The following is a 19,207-nucleotide window of genomic DNA, read 5'->3' as shown; positions in this document are numbered from 1 at the left end:
ACTCTGGGGTCATGACCTGAGCCGAAGGCAGACGCTTAACGACTGGGCCACCCAGGCGCCCTGTATTTTATTTTATTTTAAAGATTTCATTTATTTATTTGACAGAGAGAGAGATAGCGAGTGCAGGAACACAAGCAGGGGGAGTGGGAGAGGGAGAAGCAGGCTTCCCACTAAGCAGGGAGCCTGATGTGGGGCTCGATCCCAGGACCCTGGGATCATGACCTGAACTGAAGGCAGGCACTTAACGACTGAGCCACCCAGGCGCCCCAAGAAAAGGAGACTCTTGTATAACCTAAGATGTATACTACATTGCATCTTGGAAAAATTTCTGTCATTTCAATTTTTACAATTTATTTACCTTTTTTCCCTTTCAGTGTCCAAAGTTCATGCCTTGCATTCGATTGTTGTCTTAAAGTCTTTTTAAACTGTAACAATCCCCCTTTGGCATCTATTTTAAGGCTCACTATTATTTTTTAGTACTACTAAGAAAGAAGGTAACTGCTGTCAGTTAAACTTATGACATGCCAGCGAGTGTGAGACTCCTCTCAATTTCAGAAGTCATAAAATGAGATAAATATATTAATGTACTATGGCAAATTGCCAAAGGCCATCACCCTGGTCAGCAGTGGAACTGGATATCAGATTACAAGCAGTCTGGCTCCTGAACCCATTCTTTTGGCCACTACTCAATGCTCTCGTTTTGTTATCAATGAATTATTACATGTAAGCTTTTTTTTTTTTTTTTTGCATAATGCCTCATATATATTAAGTATGTAATATGTGTTAGCTTTTATTATCATTTTCACTACTTCTGCAATCTACTATTACCACATGTTTATAATATCTACATTCTGTAATTTTATTCTGGTCTTCTGTGCTGTTTATAGGTTGATTCTTAATTATTGAAAACCTATAAACTGTTTAAATATTATAATTATGCAAGTACTATTCACTTTAAAGCCCGGAGTTGTAATTGAAACTGCAGAGAAGGTAAGTGTATTAATCCTCTGCCACTTAAGTTGTCCTATTAGCTTCCTAATAATTCTGCTCTGTTTGCTAAAATGAATTGATTTTGTTCTTGAAGATACATTGAACTCTCAAACATCTTCTAATATATACTGGTTGCTTTCCAAGTCTGTAGCATATCTATATTCTGGGGTTTCTTTGTATCACTCTTCTGGGTCAAGACTACTGTTTTGTGTTATTCCATGTCCTCCTTTATCTCAGATTTTTTCTCCATGTCGTTAGAGTATAACTAATTTCAAATAATATTTCCAGAAAGGATATTAAGCAGTAAATTTAATTTTCACAGGCCTCATATATCTGAAAATGCACTTATATTGCCTTCTCATTTAATTGTTTGGGAATGTAATTCATAGTTCAAAATCATTTTGTTTTGCTCAAGACTTTGAAGACATTGTTCCTTTGCCTCTTAGCCTCTATAGAATTTATCTGATGAAAAGCCTAATGCCAGTCTGGTTCTCTTTTTTCCGAAGTGATATGCTTTTTTACCTGGAAGATTTTATTAGACTTTTTTTCTTTATCGTTGGTTTTATGATATTTTATGAGAGTGTTTCTAGGTGTGGATACTTTCTCATGTGTCCTTCATGGCAGTCCATGAGTTCTGTTTGTTCACTTCTGGGAAATTTTCTTCTATTATTTCTCTCTCCATTTTCTCTGTCCTACTTGGAATTCCATTTAGAGAGATTCTTCCAAACTGAGAAAAAGGACAAAAAGAAAAAAAAAATTAAGTAATATGGAGGATCAATCAGTCAATTCCAGTGTAGTTAACATATGGTTATATTTGTTTCAGGTGTACTGCAGTTGCTCTTTTTTTTTTTTTTAAAGATTTATTTATTTTAGAGAGAGAGTGTGTGTATGCGTATGAGTGGGAGGAGAGGCAGGGGGAGAGAGAGAGAGAGAATCTCAAGCAGACTGACTCCCTGTTGAGTGCAGAGCCTGAAGCGGGGCTCAATCCCAAGACCCCAAGATCATGACCTGGGTGGAAACCAAGAGTCAGACGTTTAACTGACTGAGCCACCCAGGCACACCTGCAGGTGCTCTTTTTTTAATGGATGCAGTGCCTTCATGAATTTCTTGTAGGATAGCACTTATAAATTTTAAACATTTATCTTCCATTCCCAGAAATAGCTGTGTTTCCTTCAGGTCAGCTGTTAATTTTCATCCTTTTTTCTTGAGCTTTTGCTCTTCCTTAAAAAAAAAGAAATTAGTGATTCTTGAGCATGGTATTAATTGTTGGGCCTCACTTTAGGGTCCATGGATGAAATGTAGGAAAAGAACTGTGCCCTCCTCTCCCTCCAGCCTATGTCCAAATAAGGAAGGTTTTGTTAGGGAGTATGAAGATGCTCTAATGCTTTCAGGGTAGATTGTTAAGAAAAACAAACATGTTTTAGCTAGAAACTGATACTGTTGCTGATAGACTTTCTATGTGTAAAGGAATGGGGTAAGAGGTTTGGGTGGGCTGTTCCATACGCATCTTTTAATCATCCTAATTTTATTAATTAATTAATTAATTATTTTAAATCTTCCTATTTTTAATCCTACAGACCCCTCCTGCTTTCTCTTCTTGTTATTTCCAGGTTTGGTACTTCTCCAGGCTCTGCTGGCAGGAATGTCTTCTCCGTGGGTGTAGCCTTCTTGTGGGGCTGTTCATGTTTGTTTTAGACTGCAGTTTTTTCTGCACTGCCTAATCCCAAAATAATCCCATCTGTTTTCTCTCTTCTAGAATGGATGAATGCATTTTAGTGGAATTTTGGTAGGAAGTGTAGGAAAACGATTGTCCTTAGTTTGTCTTATACAGAGTAGATAATTCATAGATATTTGTTGAATAAATCAGTTAATGATATTGAGAAAATTGGGCAAAGGATACTTTTGTTGAAATTTAAAAAATTATGACTGTAGGGTATGGGTAATTAAATGAATCCTTTTTCTTTTATCATATTTTTTTTATCCCTTTAATTTATCCTGTTTCAGGAAAGAATCTCATTGAGGTTAAAACTTACCAGTGGAGGTACAAAATGAGAAAGCTGCCTTTTCTCACAATTTTTTTTTTTTTTCAATTAGGAGCCTTAATTCCATTTTGTTCCTTTTTCATGTTTAGCACAGTGCTTGGTATGTTGTAAGTATTCAGTAAATGGTAGTTGTTACTATGTTTAACTTAAACTCTTTTTGTCTCTCATTTTCATCATCTAAGAAAATGGGGATTAATATATGTATCAACAGAATAGATTTTGGTATATATAGTATTTGCTACATAAGGTTTATTATTCTTTGATCCATGAACAACTGTTTATTTTTTTCTATGAGGCTTTCTCTGATCTTATTAGTTCGAATTAATAATTTGCTGTTCTGTATCCTGCTTGTATTTTTTTGTCACAGCCTTTATGCTAAATAACATTGATTTGCTTTGTTGTATGTCTTTCCACCAAATGTACTCTTTTTATCTTGGTAGTCTTAGTGCATAGTTACTGCTTGACACATTATCACAAGTCCCTCATTTTTGCTGGGTCTTAATGGATGAGGAGGATGGGGTGACTGGAGCATGGGGTGGGGTACATTAGTAGGAAGTGAAATGTGACAAATATGCTGACACCATATTATAAAAGTTGAATACCAGATTAAAGAATTTGAAATTTGTTTAGTATGCTGTGGGAGGCATTTTTGATTATTGACCAGATTAGTTCGATATTTTAGAAACATAATTCTCATTGCAGAGTAGAGAATGTATTAGAAAGAAGAAAAGAGATTGGAGGTAAGGAGAAGATGTAAGAAACTCTGGCTCTTGCTATATTATAAGGTTCCCATTTTAGCTGAGAAATCTTCCAGCTTGTACTTGAAGGATAGGTCTTACCATCATGTAATATTTCAAGCCACATCACAGATAGGTTCCAGTGCTTCCCTGCTAACTTTTCTTTGACTTGTTATTAAGAAATGTTATATAGAAAAAGAAATGTTACATAAGTTTTTAGTAAAATAAAGTTTAAAATTTTGTGTATATTGGGAAAATATCATTTTCTTTAAAAGCTTGCAAATTGATGAGTATCTTAAACCTGTTTGTTGTATTTTCTGTTCTAACAATTGTTCAACATTTAATGTGTGTCATGTGTAGGGAGGTAATGTGGGACAAAATTTTTCTCCTTGGGGAAAGAGATAAATTCTGTTTTTAGTATGCTAAGTTTCAGGTGCTTGTGTAGCTCAACTGGAGATACCTTATATATAAGACATAGAGTCATAAAGAATTTGAGAAAGATTGGAAATTTTCTCAATGAAGATGGTAACTGAAACCTAGGACGTGGTGAGTTTGTGTATTTGATAAAAAATCTAAGATGTAAATACAGTGAAATATTCTGCTCTTTTGGCCTTAGTGAAATGAGATATTTGCTTACTAGTGTCTGGTGCATCAGAGTTGTAAAGGATGAAACCGAGATCTTTGGGTTAAATCAGGGAAACAGTCATTGGAGACCAGAGACTACACTGATTCCGTGAGTACAGCAAGAGCAAAGGTAGATTGGAAGGGCATTAAGAGGAGTTGATAGAGGGGCGCCTGGTTGGCTCAGTTGTTAAGCGTCTGCCTTCGGCTCAGGTCATGATCCCAGGGTCCTGGGATTGAGCCCCGCGTCAGGCTTCCTGCTCCGCGGGAAGCCTGCTTCTCCCTCTCCCACTCCCCCTGCTTGTGTTGCCTCTCTCGCTGTGTCTATCTCTGTCAAAAAAAAAAAAAAAAAAGGAGTTGTTAGAGAAGTAGAACATTGTAGTGAAAAAATTCTGTGAAGGATAGTAAAGTTGGAAGAATAAAAGAAATTTTAGGGGTAAGTGGTGGTTTTTCCAGTTACAGAATGTATGTATATATGTTGTCAAACTTTTTATAAAGACAAGAAGTTTTGGGCGCCTGGGTGGCTCAGTTGGTTAAGCGACTGCCTTCAGCTCAGGTCATGATCCCAGGGTCCTGGGATCGAGCCCCGCATCGGGCTCCCTGCTCTGCGGGGAGCCTGCTTCTCCCTCTCCCACTCCCCCTGCTTGTGTTCCCTCTCTTGCTGTGTCTCTCTCTGTCAAATAAATAAATAAAATCTTTAAAAAAAAAAAAAAAGACAAGAAGTTTTAGTACAATTAAATGAAACCACCAAGAAATTAGTGCTGAATATATGTTATAGAAACGGAAAATGAACCTTAAGAAGAATGAAAAAAACCCTGAAATTCAATAAAGCTTATTTTCATCATATAATCTTGACATACAGAAGAATAATTTTAGTAGTTGTTGCTTGAGAAGTTAAAATTCTTTGAAAAGTAGCCACAGGGTTAAAAAAAATCATCCCACTAATCCTTGAGTTTCTAATACGTGCTTAGGGTGAATTTATTTTAAGGCTTTAGAAATACATAAAAATAGATTGTTGAGAGCTGAATAAATACATAGAAAATATAGTCACAGTATCTTTGGTGAGAAAAGATAAGCATAATTGGAATATTTGATATGTAGATTTTAACATGATATGATGAGAGGGAATTTTAAGTGCATCCATCATTTGACTGACTTTGAAAGAATCAGGGATGGTAAATTATAGGAGTATGGTGCATTGATATTCACAGTTGTTCCAAAGTTATAATTTAAAAGCTATGTATCCATGGAAAAGAGAAATCTAATATAATGGAACGAAATGTTGACTATAAAGTGTTTGAAAAATTTCTAATAGACCAAATGTGGTTCTTAAATTATAGGCATGATTGTAATCATTATGAATCTCAAAGAGATGCTAAACCCATATACTCTGGATATATAATGTAAAGTAATACTAGGTAATATTATTACATCAGGTATTGCATAATGCTTTACAAATGTTAAAATTAAACGAGCACCTTCAAGATGTAAAATAATACACATTTCAGGTATTTTATTAGTAGAAAATGAAAAGAAATTCCTTTTTAAGATGAAATGCATATCCTATAGACAGTGGCTAAATTTTTAAAGTCCATCTTAAAGAAATGGGTCACATTCATACTTTCAGATATTCGGAGTTGACATCACAAACCTTTGTTTCCTTAACTGGTAGCCTTTTATCTATGGAGGTGGTATCTAGATGGTACTTACCGTTCCGTGGTAGATCAAAGAGTGACTGTGTTTTCCTGGGAGTGGGAAAGGGAAACTAATAGTGGCCTGCAGTAGGAGTGTAAAGAGCTACTTTAAAAAATCCACTCCATTAGAGATTTATATTAAAAGTTTCTTTTCTCAATGCAGGGTTTACACTCATACTTTTTCCAAATTCCTAAAACTTGAAACTTACCTAGTAGTTGTACTCTGAGGAATGAGGCTTGAGTTTTGTGTGTGTGATTAGGGAAGAATGAGAGAAAATGCTTTCAAAGTGAGATCCAAGGGCTGTAAAGAGAGAGAGTTTTGTGAACAAAAATAAGTTAGACTCTAGGTAACTTGGTACCTGTTATGATTCCTTCTAGCTGGGAGGCTTCAAACCCTAGCTTCTAATAATTAAAGTACTGTTTAACTTCTCCATGTTAGCCCTGTTTCTCTCCATCCCAGTGAATATAAATATCCCTGTTTCTGGGCTCTTTGGAATATGTCCTCCCTATAAATGTTTATGGTACACCATATGTAATATGTCACATATTTTCTAGTGTAACTTGTAGCTGAAAGCCTAGAAAGACATATAAATGGGGATCCCAAAGTTATCTCTTGCCCTTTATATTCTGTAACAATTATATATTAAATGGTAGAAGAATCACTTTGGGGTGTCCCAAACTCCTTTGGACTTAGGTTTGTTTGTAAAATGAAAGGCTGTATTTCTGAATTCACCTACATGATTCTGTGCTATAGAATGTGAATCTTGGATTGGCTCATTATATTTGTGGGAATTGATAGACATCTATCAAAATTAACTCTTAACATCTTTATGTAACAAGCTACATACTATTTCATTATACAAAACAGTTAGTTTTGTTTACCTCCTGAAAAAAAGATGGTGGATAGTGAAGATGGTGAAGTTCAGGTGGGTTTTTAAATATATTGTAGAAAGATCTTGTGTTTTAGAGTGAGAGAGACCTGGATTTCTGCTACTTAACATATGTGTGTGACTGTGCAAGGTACTATGGAAACAAGCTCAGAGAAGTTACCCAGAAAATGCTTACATGTGTAAAGTGCCTAGCATATCCTTATGAGATACTCATTAATGCATGTTAACTCCTTTTCTTGTTTTATAGGACAAGTGAAATGCCTTCTGGAAAACTAGTATCGAAAATGTTGGGAAATTATTTAAAATAGTTATTACCAAGTTAGGTGTTAATGAGAAAAACATGGAAAGGACTACTTTTCCTACTGTAGGACAACTTTGTTTAATGTGAAAATTTTCTGTATTAATTACTAGTTATGCTGGGGTTTGAAGATTTTTATTAAGTTTCATAATAAATTTAACGTGATACTGAAATTCTTTTTATGTTAAAAGATTTTAGAGAGACTGTCCCATAGAGAAAGAACCTATAATCACAAATTATCTTCATTAGAATTAAGATCAATTCTACATGAGTTAATAATGCACATGTAACTTTCCTATTTGAGTAGAATCATCAACAGTAGTAAGTGGATACCTTTGTTTTGGTGATAAGATATAAGAAGGAAAAAAAAGGCTGTGTAGCAAATGATTAGGTAATGCCACCTTAGTAGTTTTAAAAAAACCCTTACAATTCTAAAGGTCATTTCAAACACCAGACTTTCATTATATGTATGTTTCTGTTAATTTGTAATATCAGAAAGGCCATCTCTCTTTAGGTTCCAGTATAAGATTGATACAAAGTGACTGAATGACATACCGCATTGTTAGTGGACATGATTCGTATAATGTAATTTGTGCCTTTTTAGCTGAATGAGTTTTTTTCCATGTAGTAAAATGCATTTATTCAAAAAAGGGGAGGTAGAGTACATTATAATTCCAAGGAAATTTTTATGTTAAAAATGCCAGTTTTTTTGACTTACATTGGAAAGGGTCTTATTTAATACCTGAACAAGGAAATTCACAATGAAGGTTGACATCTTGTCTAATTACCATATATTTCTAATTACACATTATTTTAAGTTTATATATTTTAAACCATGGTTACACAATTATCGTATAGGAATATATTGAAGGTATTACCTTATTATATTTACTGGACTTTGGTTTAATTCTCTACAACTTCAAAATAGTATTGTGATATGAAACAACAGAATTATTTTTACTCTGCTAAAAACAAGCTCTGAACTGAGTCCTTCATTGTATTTTTTTTCTAAAGAACTCACTTCTTATGAGCAAGTGTTCAATATCATATAGTTAGGAAACCATTATATTATTAAAACTTGAATTTTTTCTTTAACTATATCCCAGTATTTTAAATATTTATGTGTTTCAGGATACATGAAATTAAACTGCACATTTTGATCATATCTTGACTGCAACATTAAAAATAAATAAGACCTTCAAGTAAACATGTTTCCAAATCATATTGCCAGCGTGCATGAAGCTATAGCTTTTCTCTGAAGACTAAAAGCTCTGCTTGTTTGGAAAAGTCAGTGATTAGGTCTTTATAAGCAATTGAGGTTCTGTTTTCCTTCTAAACGTTCCTTTACTAATTTTTCCAAAGAGAAAAGATGCTCGTCTGCATCTTCTGGCACAAGGTTCCTAATTGAATTTGCAAGTTCAAAAAGATATTCTGTATTTCTTCCACTTGGACCAGCTGCATTAAAAATTTGTTCAGCAATGTCTTCTAGAGGTGCAGGACCAAGATAATTAGGATTATCACATGTTCCAATGTATAGCAACACAGTGAATGGTTTTGTTGTGGGATCTTTTGGATAAAAAATGACTGTCGTGGTCCTGTAGCCTCCTTTCTCTCTGAAGTCAAGGTATGCTTTTACTTCTTCTTCCTTTCCTGCTGGCAGTCTATAAGCAACACCCCAAACACAACCCTGTTGAAAAATGAAAATATAATATTTAGTATTTACAGTGCTAAAATAGGTGAAGATATATTGTGCTCTAAGAAAGTATCTTGTATATTCTTAGAAGTCAATGTAGTTTTGGGGCACCTGGGTGGCTCAGTCAGTTAAGTGTCTGCCTTTGGCTCAGGTCATGATCCCAGTATCCTGGGATCGAGCCTGCATCTGGCTCCCTGCTCGGCGGGAAGACTGCTACGCCCTCTCCCACTCCCCCTGCTTGTGTTCCCTTTCTTGCTGTGTCTCTCTCTCTGTCAAATAAATAAATAAAATCTTAAAAAAAAAAAAAAAAAAAGAGGTCAGTGTAGTTTTGCATTACTTAAAGTGCACTGAGAGGTACCAGCTTAACAAAAGAGGTTGCCATTTAGTATTCTGAATGGAGTAACTTACAAAGGATATTTGAAAGTTCCTGCAGCGAAAAAATGAACAAATAAAATGAATTTGCTATGGCCTTAGGTAGTTGATTACTTTTTTACAGAGCTTTTAAAACACAGAACCCTTTCTGCAAACAAGGGAACGCCTGATATGTAAAAAAGATAAGTGATGCTAGCTGAAGCAGGTTGGGGTATCAAAGCCCTCCCAACCAGCACCCAGCACTTATATCCACTTACAGCCCCTCAGGTAGGCTTCACAGTGGCTACAACACTCCATGAAGCAGTTTGGAAACCAATTCCCTATACCATTAGTGAATGTTTATGGATTTAAAACTTTAGAACTCTATTTTTAATGACCAAATAAACACCTGATATTTTTTCAGTCCCACTAGTTAAAAGACATAATTTTAAAAACTTAAACAATGATAAGTAACCTAGTGTGCAAGGAAATTATTCAGAATGAAGAATTTTAAAATGCTGATTTCCTTTATTTAGTTTGTTCACAAAGTATCAGTAAAAACAGTATATTTTGGCTGCAGAGGTTTTGTGTGTGTGTAGGTATTAATAAAATATCTGTGATATAAGCAGGATTTACAGTTTGTAGTATAGATTCTCTATTCACAACCTTTAATTATTAACTTTAAAGACTAAACTTTAGGTTGCTAAGTAACTTCTTGAGTGAATTCAACATTCTATAGAAATGAAGTGCTGTATATTAACTTTAATTAAGAGTTACAGTTACCAGTTTGAAGCTTTTTTTTTTTTTTTAAGTAGGCTCCATTCTCAACTTGGGGCTTAAACTCAGGACCTTGAGATCAAGAGTCGAATGCTGTACCAACGGGGCTAGCCAGGCACCCTGAAGCCATTTTTATATATGCTTTTCCTAATGCAAATTATGAATGCATTTCATTTCACTATTTCACCATTATCATCTGCTGTTGATAGCTGCTTATTCTTTGTATATCAAAGTTCTTTCCAAAGTTAAATCCTTAACTTCAAAATATAAAAGTTTGTATCTGTACATCAATGAAATGATTGAAAATATTTAAGAAAACAGAGGACTATCAGGTAATTATGTTTTCTAGTGCTCCAGATCTCTTTAAAAACCTATTGTGCTATTAATAAAATTAGGCAATAAAGTGATAATTCCTGACTGGGATTTTTGCTGAGAATCGTAGACTTCTAGCAAATGTGAGAGTTTTAAGGGTTCCATTTGATTCTTAGTGGCTGTCTGAGGGCTGGCTCCATTAATTCTTAGTCAATAAACTGAATAAGAAAAGAAAAATGAAAAAAAAAAAAAAGAAAATGAGACTACATGCCATTTGGTTTTATTTTGTTGTCTACTTTGCAGTCTGCATTCCAACTTTTCCCAACAGTTGAAAAGAAACACAACAAATACAGAGATGAATTCTAGACCTAGTATTCAAACTGTCTGTGATGACTGTTGGTAGAATTTCATTGATTATTAAAACTGAGAAACATCTCAACATTTTATATGATTAAAGACTATACAAAAGAATAATTATACCATACCCCAGGATCTTCAACAAGAGTCACAACTCTTCCAGGCTGTTTTAAAAAAAAGTAAAAAAAAAAAAAAGTTTTTTTTTTTTTTCTGGATCAGTTTTTCAACTAACCGAGCATTAGCAATTTGTTGTTGACATGGAATATTTTAATTTCATTTGTTCATACTAAACACTTTCTTAGCGATTATTTTTTATGATAAATTTTCAAGTGGATTAACTAAGAAAATATACCTTATCTTTTCTAAAAGATTCCCTTCAATTTGTGTATATTAGCTATATTACATTGACTTAAAATTGATATATTAAAAAACACACCTGTGACTAAGGCTCATCTAAAATGAAAGGTAAAGGGAGAAGCAATAATAAATAAAAGTTCTTGTCAGATTCCTATTGTTTTATTAGGGAACAAACATGCTCTTTCAGAGTGCTTTCCTCTAATAGGAAAGTGGTTCTCAAACTTTAGTGTAGATCAAAATTACCTGGAGGGTTGATAAGCATATTACTTAGCCATAGTCCCAGAGTTTCTGATCCTGTAGGTCTGGAGCTCTCTGAGACTTTGCTTTTTTTTTTTTTAAAGTACACTTCCTGTTTAGTGCCAAAGGCTATGTATCTATTGACATGTTAGCATCATTAGTGAGGATGCTGAATTGTAGGCATTTTAACATTTTTGTTTTAACATTTGTTTGCCCACTGTTCTGGCACATAGTGATCATAAATCATTCAGATATTTGTGTCATCTTCATTGCTGTTTCCTCTAGTCTTTGTCTATTTGTATAGACAATTTGTAACGATGGAAAACATAGGATTTTGGATTATGTTTCTTATTTAATTATATTTTCTTGTTAGTCTTGTCATACATTTTAATAATTGCATAATATTGTATCATGAGTGAGCTATAATTTAAACATTTTTGTGTTGTTGGGCATTTAGATTTGACTTGTTTTCTATTTAAGAAAATGCTACAATGAGGATACATATATTCATGTAGGTATTACCATATTACTTTCAACTTTAAAGTGAATTAGGAGCTATTTACTGAATACCTAGCTATGTTGGAGAGAAAATAAAACCTTGATTCTTGCTTTTAAGAGCTTATATTGTAATTCTGGAACATGAACTTAACATGTGAAATAGAGAACACTTAAGGGCTAAGATGTATGGTATAAGTGCAGTAAGAATTCTGAGTCTTGGTGGTCATAAAGAAAGACAAAATTCTGGCAAAAGGGCATAATTCACAAGAGTGGACCTCTAGTGTGGACCTAGAGGCAAGACCACACAGGCTAAGTGTCTGACTTTAGCAGCTGGCCCCAACATATAAAGAAGATGATCCAGAAAGATAACTGGACAAACAGGATAGTCAGATTTGAAAAGCCAACGAGTGGAGGTGAAGTTAGGGGACAATGGAACATAAGAAGCCAATGAAATTTGGGAGAAATAGGAGCTACTGTAGCACTTGAGGAATGGATGACTTGTATGATAAAAGAAGTGTATGGGAAGATCCGAGTGGTAAAGTGTATAGTATGCAAGTTAGAGTGGGAAGGAAGTAGACTTTTGAGTAAGAAATGTTAGTGGTCCAGGTGACAAGTTCTGTACTCCCCTTTTCCTTGTCTCCCCTTATATCCAGCCCAGTCATCAATTCTTGGTAGCTCTGTCTTTTGATTCTTCTGTATCTGGTTCCTCTGCATCCTTCAGTGGCTTCCTTAGGGACCTCCCTCTAGTTTTGTTTACCTCTAGTTTGTTCTCTTCTTGGCCATGGAATGACTTTCTAGTACAAAAATTGGGCCACTCACTCCTGTGCTTTGAATTTTTCAGGGTTATAATATTCTACAGGATAAAATAAAAATTCCCCATCATGACTTTACTACAAACCTCATTTCTTACCACTTTCCCCCCAAGCTGTACTGATTTATTTGTAACTTTTACAAACATTCATATCTTTGTATATACCAGGACTCAGTGTGGAATGCCCTTCCTTTTATATTTCTGGGATATCCTCCTGCCATTCCGTCCATAAAGGCTTGGCTGACTCCCCAGGCAACTCTGTAGCAGCTCCTTCTAAACTCTCATTTCTCCTTTTATTCACTTCCCTATGGCACTTGTCAGGTATTGTTGTTTGCATAGGTGTCTCCTACTTGTATATGTAAGTGCTCAGTAGTAATTGTTGAAAGAGGGAAGTCCTGGACTTCAGGTGGTGGCAGTTGAAACAGGAAACATAAGGAATCATTTTAAGGGGAAATAAACGGACTCCCTGTGATTGCTTATAGATGATACAGACATGGACTTTTGGCACTACTGATAAATTTACTTGGAAATATTTTCTTTTCTTTTGTAAAGATTGATTTATTTTAGAGAGAGAGCAAGAGTGGGGCAGAGGGAGAGGGAGAATCTCAAGCAGACTCCCCACTGAGCGGGGAGCTAGCATGCAGATCTCACAACCCTGAGGTCATGACCTGAGCTGAAATCAAGAGTCGGATACTCAACCGACAGAGTCACCCAGCACCCCTTGGAAGTATTTTCTTAAAACTTAAACTTTTTGTCCCTAAAATAAATATGTTATTGAGAAACAGTGTACATCTGAAAATCACATGAAAGCTTTATTTTAGGGGATTGAAACTAAAGAAGGGGTCTTTGAAGCTGAATAGTATGGAGGATATCGTGAAATATGGGGCATTATGGGTGCTTTGAGTAATGAGTAATTTTTCTAGATCCAGAAAATTTAGATCTAGATCTAGATCTAGAACAGCTAGAGATTTAGTAAATGTTCATGATTATCTCTTGTGTTAAAATGTTCCTTTTTGAAGTTGAAATATATTTTCTCTGCTGTGAAAACAATGTTCACATTTAAATGAATCCTTAATTTGGTGAGATGCTGCTAGCTTTGTTATATATAAATGAGATGCTTAATAAAACTTAGGAAGAAATTAAAGTTTAATGAAGCTAAAAAGAAAGCATAATTGAATAAAGCAAGTAGGTTTGGTATTTTTTCACAAATGTCACATTGCAGTATTTGGAAATGAGCCTAACATTTGTTTAATAATATCACATTTCATATGTAAAGATGACTAACTTACTAGGAGCATATGTTGCTGTAAAAAACATAGTCCTATAAAACATCCATGTCATTCTTCTAATTTGCTGGATATCTCTGTAGCCTTTTGTATTGTTGTTTGACAGTTAAGATTTATATAAAGCTGGTGATCCACTATAATAAAAAATGTTAAGTAAATAATGTTCTTTCCATTTTTTTTTTTTTTAAGATTTTATTTATTTGACAGAGAGAGAGACAGCAGGAGAGGGAACACAAGCAGGGGGAGTGGGAGAGGGAGAAGCAGGCTACCTGTTGAGCAGAGAGCCCGATGCGGGGCTCCATCCCAGGACCCTGAGATCATGACCTGAGCCAAAGGCAGACGCCCAGTGACTGAGCCACAACAGAACAGTATACTTAGAAAACGTTTGTTACTTAGACTTTCCTTTAATTTGCTATGATGGATCCTTTAAATAAAAGTAGGTGTAAAACTATAGCAGTCTCCCTGGCTCCTACTTTACCTGCCCTATATTTCAGTACATGTAAGTAAAAAAATACTGGCTTTTATAGCTCCCTTTCTTCTTTTAAAGAATCATGGCTGTTGCATTTACTTGACAACTTCTTGTTGTTCTAGTCCAACAGTGTACATATCTCAATGTGCTATATAACAAACACATCATACATTTTGATTGAAACTAGAGTAGAGGGGCACCTGGGTGGCTCAGCGTCTGCCTTCGGCTCAGGTCATGATCCCAGGGTCTTGGGATCAAGCCCCATGTCGGGTCTGCTTCTCCCTCTCCCTCTTGCTTGACCCCTGCTTGTGCTCTCTCTCTCTCTAATAAACAATCAAAATCTTAAAAAAATCCCCAAAAACTAGAGTAGTAAAATATGCTAGTAAAACCATATTTATGGGGCTCCAGGGTGGCTCAGTCGGTTAAGCGTAGGACTCTTGATTACGGCTCAGGTCATGATCTCAGGGTGGTGAGATCAAGCCTCCTCATCAGGCTCTGTGCTGGACATGTAGCCTGCATGCATGAGACTCTCTCCCTCTCCCTCTGCCCCTACCCATGCCCCCCCCCATTCGTGTGCAAATGCTCTTTCTCTCTCTAAAAACAAAACAAAATAACCAAAAAACAAAACCATATTTGTAAGCATTTAACACTTGGTCATTAAAATTTGGAGGCTGGGTTAAGGCTTTTCTCTTAATAGAAATTTTAAGTGTCCATATCTGACAACTCAAAAGGCATTTTACTTCACTTAGTTTTATTTTATTAACAAGTTTCATTTTACTTAATTCTTTAAAGTCTTAAATATTATTTTATAACATTCTTTTTTAAAAATAAAATAAAATAAAAATAAAAAAGATTTTATTTTTAAGTAATCTCTACACCCAGTATGGGGCTCAAGTTTACAACTGCAAAATCAAGACTTGCATGGTCTACGGATTGAGCCAGCCAGGTGCCCCTGTTTATAATATTCTTGAAGAAATTTTTGCCATTAAGTTTCTGTTATCTTACCAATGTGCATTTCCCCTAAGTTACTCCCCTGTTTTCAAGTCATCTGCCTACCTTAAAGCCAGATTCTAGCATTTTAAATATTGTGTTTTGGGGCCAATATTAATTTCTTTTTAAAAAACAGTAATCAAGGGCGCCTGGGTTGGCTCAGTTGGTTAAGCGACTGCCTTCGGTTCAGGTCATGATCCTGGAGTCTAGGGATCGAGTCCCACATCGGGCTCCCTGCTTAGCAGGGAGTCTGCTTCTCCCTCTGACTCTCCCCCCTCTTGTGCTCTCTCTCTCTCTCATATAAATAAAATCTTTAAAAAAAAATAGTGTTAAAAACAGTAATCAAGCTCATATAACTCTGAGTACTTTAAAGAACATATAAACAATAAAAAATTTTGTACCCTTCCAAAAGTTAGGAGATTAACTAAAACACGTATTTATGGTATCCAAATTGTTACCCAAAACTTAGTCTTCTTTGTGGATTGGTTGTTTTGAAGCCAATACAAGGCTGATTTGCATATGGATCAAAGAACTTCCATTTCACATTCATAATTTAGAGGAGAAACATGGGGAAATATTAAATATTAAAATAATGTTGGATACAGTAATACAGTGGTACTGTGTTACTCAAGTAACAAACCAGGAACTCATTTAACTTTGCCGTACCTGACAACCAAAGTAAGTGATCAAAGTAAGCTCCTTAATAACCGGAGATAATTTTGGAAAATAGTTCTTCTTTGACCTTAGGTGTCATAAAATAAAACCTTTGGAAAGATACAAAGAAACCTCAGAAATAACATGCTCGTTTAAACTGAAACCAATGAAAGTCTGCCAGAATGCAGAAATGCCAACAATTTTAACTGATAAAAAGTTGAATGTGCAAGTTGATTTTGGTATTTCAACTCCGTGGTGACACGAAGATTGATCTTCCCGCCTGTTTTTTTTTTTTTTTTGGCAGAGGTTGCCAAGAGATGGGGCCCCCTCCCAGCACGTCAGCCTTGTGCGAGCTTGTGTGCTTGTGCCCACGTTTCTTGCTTCCTCAAGAAACTAACCACCCGCATCTCAAGTGGCTTCGGAAGGAGTGCCCTTGGTTTGGGAGAGAGGTAGGGGGCAGGTGGCCGAGGAAACTACACCCTTAGAAACGTTGGGGTGTAAGTCCAGCAAAGCTGGGCGAGGAGTTGGGGAGCGGCGCTCCAGGGCAGTAAGGGTGGGGGTACTGGTTGGCGCCTCACCTTGCCGGGGACCCCGCGATGGTCGGTGCTTCCCTGCCAGAAGCGCCTGTTGTAGCCTGTGATGTATCCGACCATCTTGTCCTGATAAGGGAAGTCCACCTTCCAGATCAGAGACCCATAACCAAAAACCCACATCCTTCCCTTGCTCCTCCGCTGCGGCGGCGGTTGACCCTCAGCTTTGGTCTCTACCTTGCCGGCACCAGTGGGTATTGCAGCCTCCCCGACGCAAGTAACCGGCTGGGCGGGCGCAGGCGCAGTGGCTGCACTGCCTGCTCGGGGGCGCAAAGCACACTGGGATACGTAGTTCGAGGATCGTCTTCCGACTCGGTCAGCGTTGTTTTACTTCGTTGCTTAGGGTATCAAGGATTGACCTTCCGTATGCTAAGCAATGGGATTCTTTCGTAGTCTCTGCAACGCACTCTAACCACCTGGTGCGTGTATGCAGAGGACTACAACACCCATAATCCTTTCCTGGGATTTGGGGCTCTGAGGTTGGAACTGTCCGCTTCTTTCGAGCGGGTACAAGGAGAAGCGAAGCGCCTGGAGTCGGCTGCTGCTGGTATAGACTAGATACCGGGAAGAGATGTACCGGCACTGCGTTTGGCACGTAGGAAGACATTTTGTTCTTTGAAAACTGGGTTTCTGCCAATTTAACAGCCGCCAGAGGAGCGCAAGCTGTGAATGCCGTATTTGGCTTTACACTTAAAAAACAGAAACAAAACAAAACAAAAACCCAAAAACTTCTATATGTCTGCCTTTCACATAAAGCAGAACTTTTACGTCTGCGAAAGAGCTGTTGTTTCAACTCATTTAAATTTTACGCGCAAAACGACCTTATTCATCTTTAGTATTCTCAGCAGCTCACTCAGAAAAGGGTAAGCAAAGGTTCCTTGCCTCATGCACAGGCTTTAGAAGCGATCTGTGGAACCAGAAATTGTATACAGAATTTGCGATCTGTGTGCATTCTGGGGGAGAAGCTTCATAGCTTTCATGAGTTTCTCCAACAGGTCAAGATTCTAAAAAATGTTAAGATCTGCTGGTTAGAACTACTGCTCCAAAATATTTTTTAGGAAACTCACTTGGACCAGCACGGCTGTGTTTCTGTGTGTAAAAAGAGAAGCTTTAGCAAATTCTTGTCTTTAGCTACACAAAAGAATTTTAAAACACCCAGATTCAAAGAGTATTATTTGAACTCTTTTTTTTTAAGATTTTATTTATTTATTTGACAGAGAGAGCCAGAGAGCACAAGTGGAGGGAATGGCAGAGGGAGAGGGAGAAGCAGGCTCCCCACTTGAGCAGGGAACCCGATGCGGGGCTTGATCCCAGGGGTCTGGGATCATGATCTGAGCCACCCAGGCGCCCAGTATTATTTGAATTCTTAAGAAATCAGCAGGAAACTGCTACAAAGAAAAACTTAGTTTAAGAATCACCAGGTCTTTTCATATATTACCCAAGTTTAAGTTTCACATTGCCTGGGATGGTTGGTTTCCACCAACTTCGAACTTTTTCAAAAAATTTCAAACAAAGAATTTTTTAGAAGTATAGTAATCACTCATATACTCTCTACATGGATCCAATAATTGACATTTTGCCTGTTACTTTATTTTTTTTCTCTCTGTATACTTTTTAATCTAAAACATTTGAAGTAAGTTGCATGTGTTACTGTTCCCTGCTAAATACCAAAGAATAAGGACTTTCTCCTAAAAACCACAATACCATTATCACATCTGAGAAAATTAACAAAATTACATCATCAAATGTCTATTACATATTCAAATTTCCTTATTGTCTCACAGTTGCTTTTTGTAGCTAATATTTTGATACTTTTTTCACCATCCAGGATCCATTTAAGGTTTATACATCACATATGGTTGTTTGACCTTGTAGTCATTTAGTCAAGAACCTGCGAAGGTTTTTATAAAAGGAGATCTTGCATACAGTTTATGCGTGTTAACTAGTTGGTATTAAGGGTTGAGGGGAATGATTCTGCTATGATAGTGCATTTCTTTTGGCTTCTCCTTCCCTTAAGAAGCTCAAAGATACTACCCAGTTCTGATGGTTTTTTTTTCCAGGTTACTGCCTGTTAATCTAGATCCATTAACATTTGTTGTAACTGTGAGAAAAGTCAGTGAAATTTGGAAAGGGATTCATACTTGTTTTTACTCGAATGCTCTTTTTTAATGTCTTTGGAGGGGTATTCTTATGTGTGTGTTTTTCCTACATAGAAACAATTTTTTTTTTACTTCTTTTTTTTTTTTAAATTTTTATTATGTTAATCACCATATATTACGTCATTAGTTTTTGATGTAGTGTTCCCTGATTCATTGTTTGTGCATAACACCCGGTGCTCCATGCAGAACGTGCCCTCTTTAATACCCATCACCAGGCTAACCCATCCTCCCACCCCCCTCCCCTCTAGAACCCTCAGTTTGTTTTTCAGAGTCCATCCTCTCATGGTTCGTCTCCCCCTCCGATTTCCCCCCTTTCATTCTTCCCCTCCTGCTATATTCTTCTTCTTCTTCTTTTTTTTTTCTTAACATATATTACATTATTTGTTTCAGAGGT

At 36.4% G+C, this 19,207-nt stretch overlaps 2 protein-coding genes across 7 annotated transcripts in view; one reads left to right on the top strand and one right to left on the bottom strand.

Moving 5' to 3' along the window:
* ASB3 (ankyrin repeat and SOCS box containing 3) overlaps nucleotides 1-19,207 on the top strand; it is a 95,046-nt gene that overhangs the window by 7,191 nt on the left and 68,648 nt on the right. The window lies entirely within an intron of this gene.
* On the bottom strand, nucleotides 7,446-16,884 carry CHAC2 (ChaC glutathione specific gamma-glutamylcyclotransferase 2). 2 transcript variants are annotated; one of them, XM_006727592.3, is made up of 3 exons: nucleotides 16,643-16,884; nucleotides 10,891-10,926; nucleotides 7,446-8,959 (listed from the first exon to the last, which is right to left on the bottom strand). In XM_006727592.3, the coding sequence occupies exons 1-3, from the start codon at nucleotides 16,775-16,777 to the stop codon at nucleotides 8,576-8,578; spliced, it is 555 nt and encodes a 184-aa protein (XP_006727655.1). In that variant the 5' UTR covers nucleotides 16,778-16,884; the 3' UTR covers nucleotides 7,446-8,575. The 2 variants fall into 2 exon arrangements, with proteins under 2 accessions (XP_006727655.1, XP_030886575.1); XM_031030715.2 differs by lacking the exon at nucleotides 10,891-10,926.

The sequence above is a fragment of the Leptonychotes weddellii genome, chromosome 10, assembly GCF_054177405.1.
Source record: "Leptonychotes weddellii isolate Sample4059 chromosome 10, ASM5417740v2, whole genome shotgun sequence".
Classification (NCBI taxonomy): domain Eukaryota; kingdom Metazoa; phylum Chordata; class Mammalia; order Carnivora; family Phocidae; genus Leptonychotes; species Leptonychotes weddellii.
The sequence above is the reverse complement of the archived record's forward strand: the minus strand, read 5'-3'. Positions and strand labels throughout refer to the sequence as shown.

Bases quoted from the DNA above. Each gene is read 5' to 3' on its own strand.
- CHAC2 (XM_006727592.3), bottom strand. From the start codon at position 16,777: ATGTGGGTTTTTGGTTATGGGTCTCTGATCTGGAAGGTGGACTTCCCT. The intron at 10,927-16,642 runs GTGAGGCGCCAA...TTTTTAAAACAG, and splicing joins ATCGCGGGGTCCCCGGCAAG to CCTGGAAGAGTTGTGACTCT. The intron at 8,960-10,890 runs GTATGGTATAAT...ATTTTTCAACAG, and splicing joins CTCTTGTTGAAGATCCTGGG to GGTTGTGTTTGGGGTGTTGC.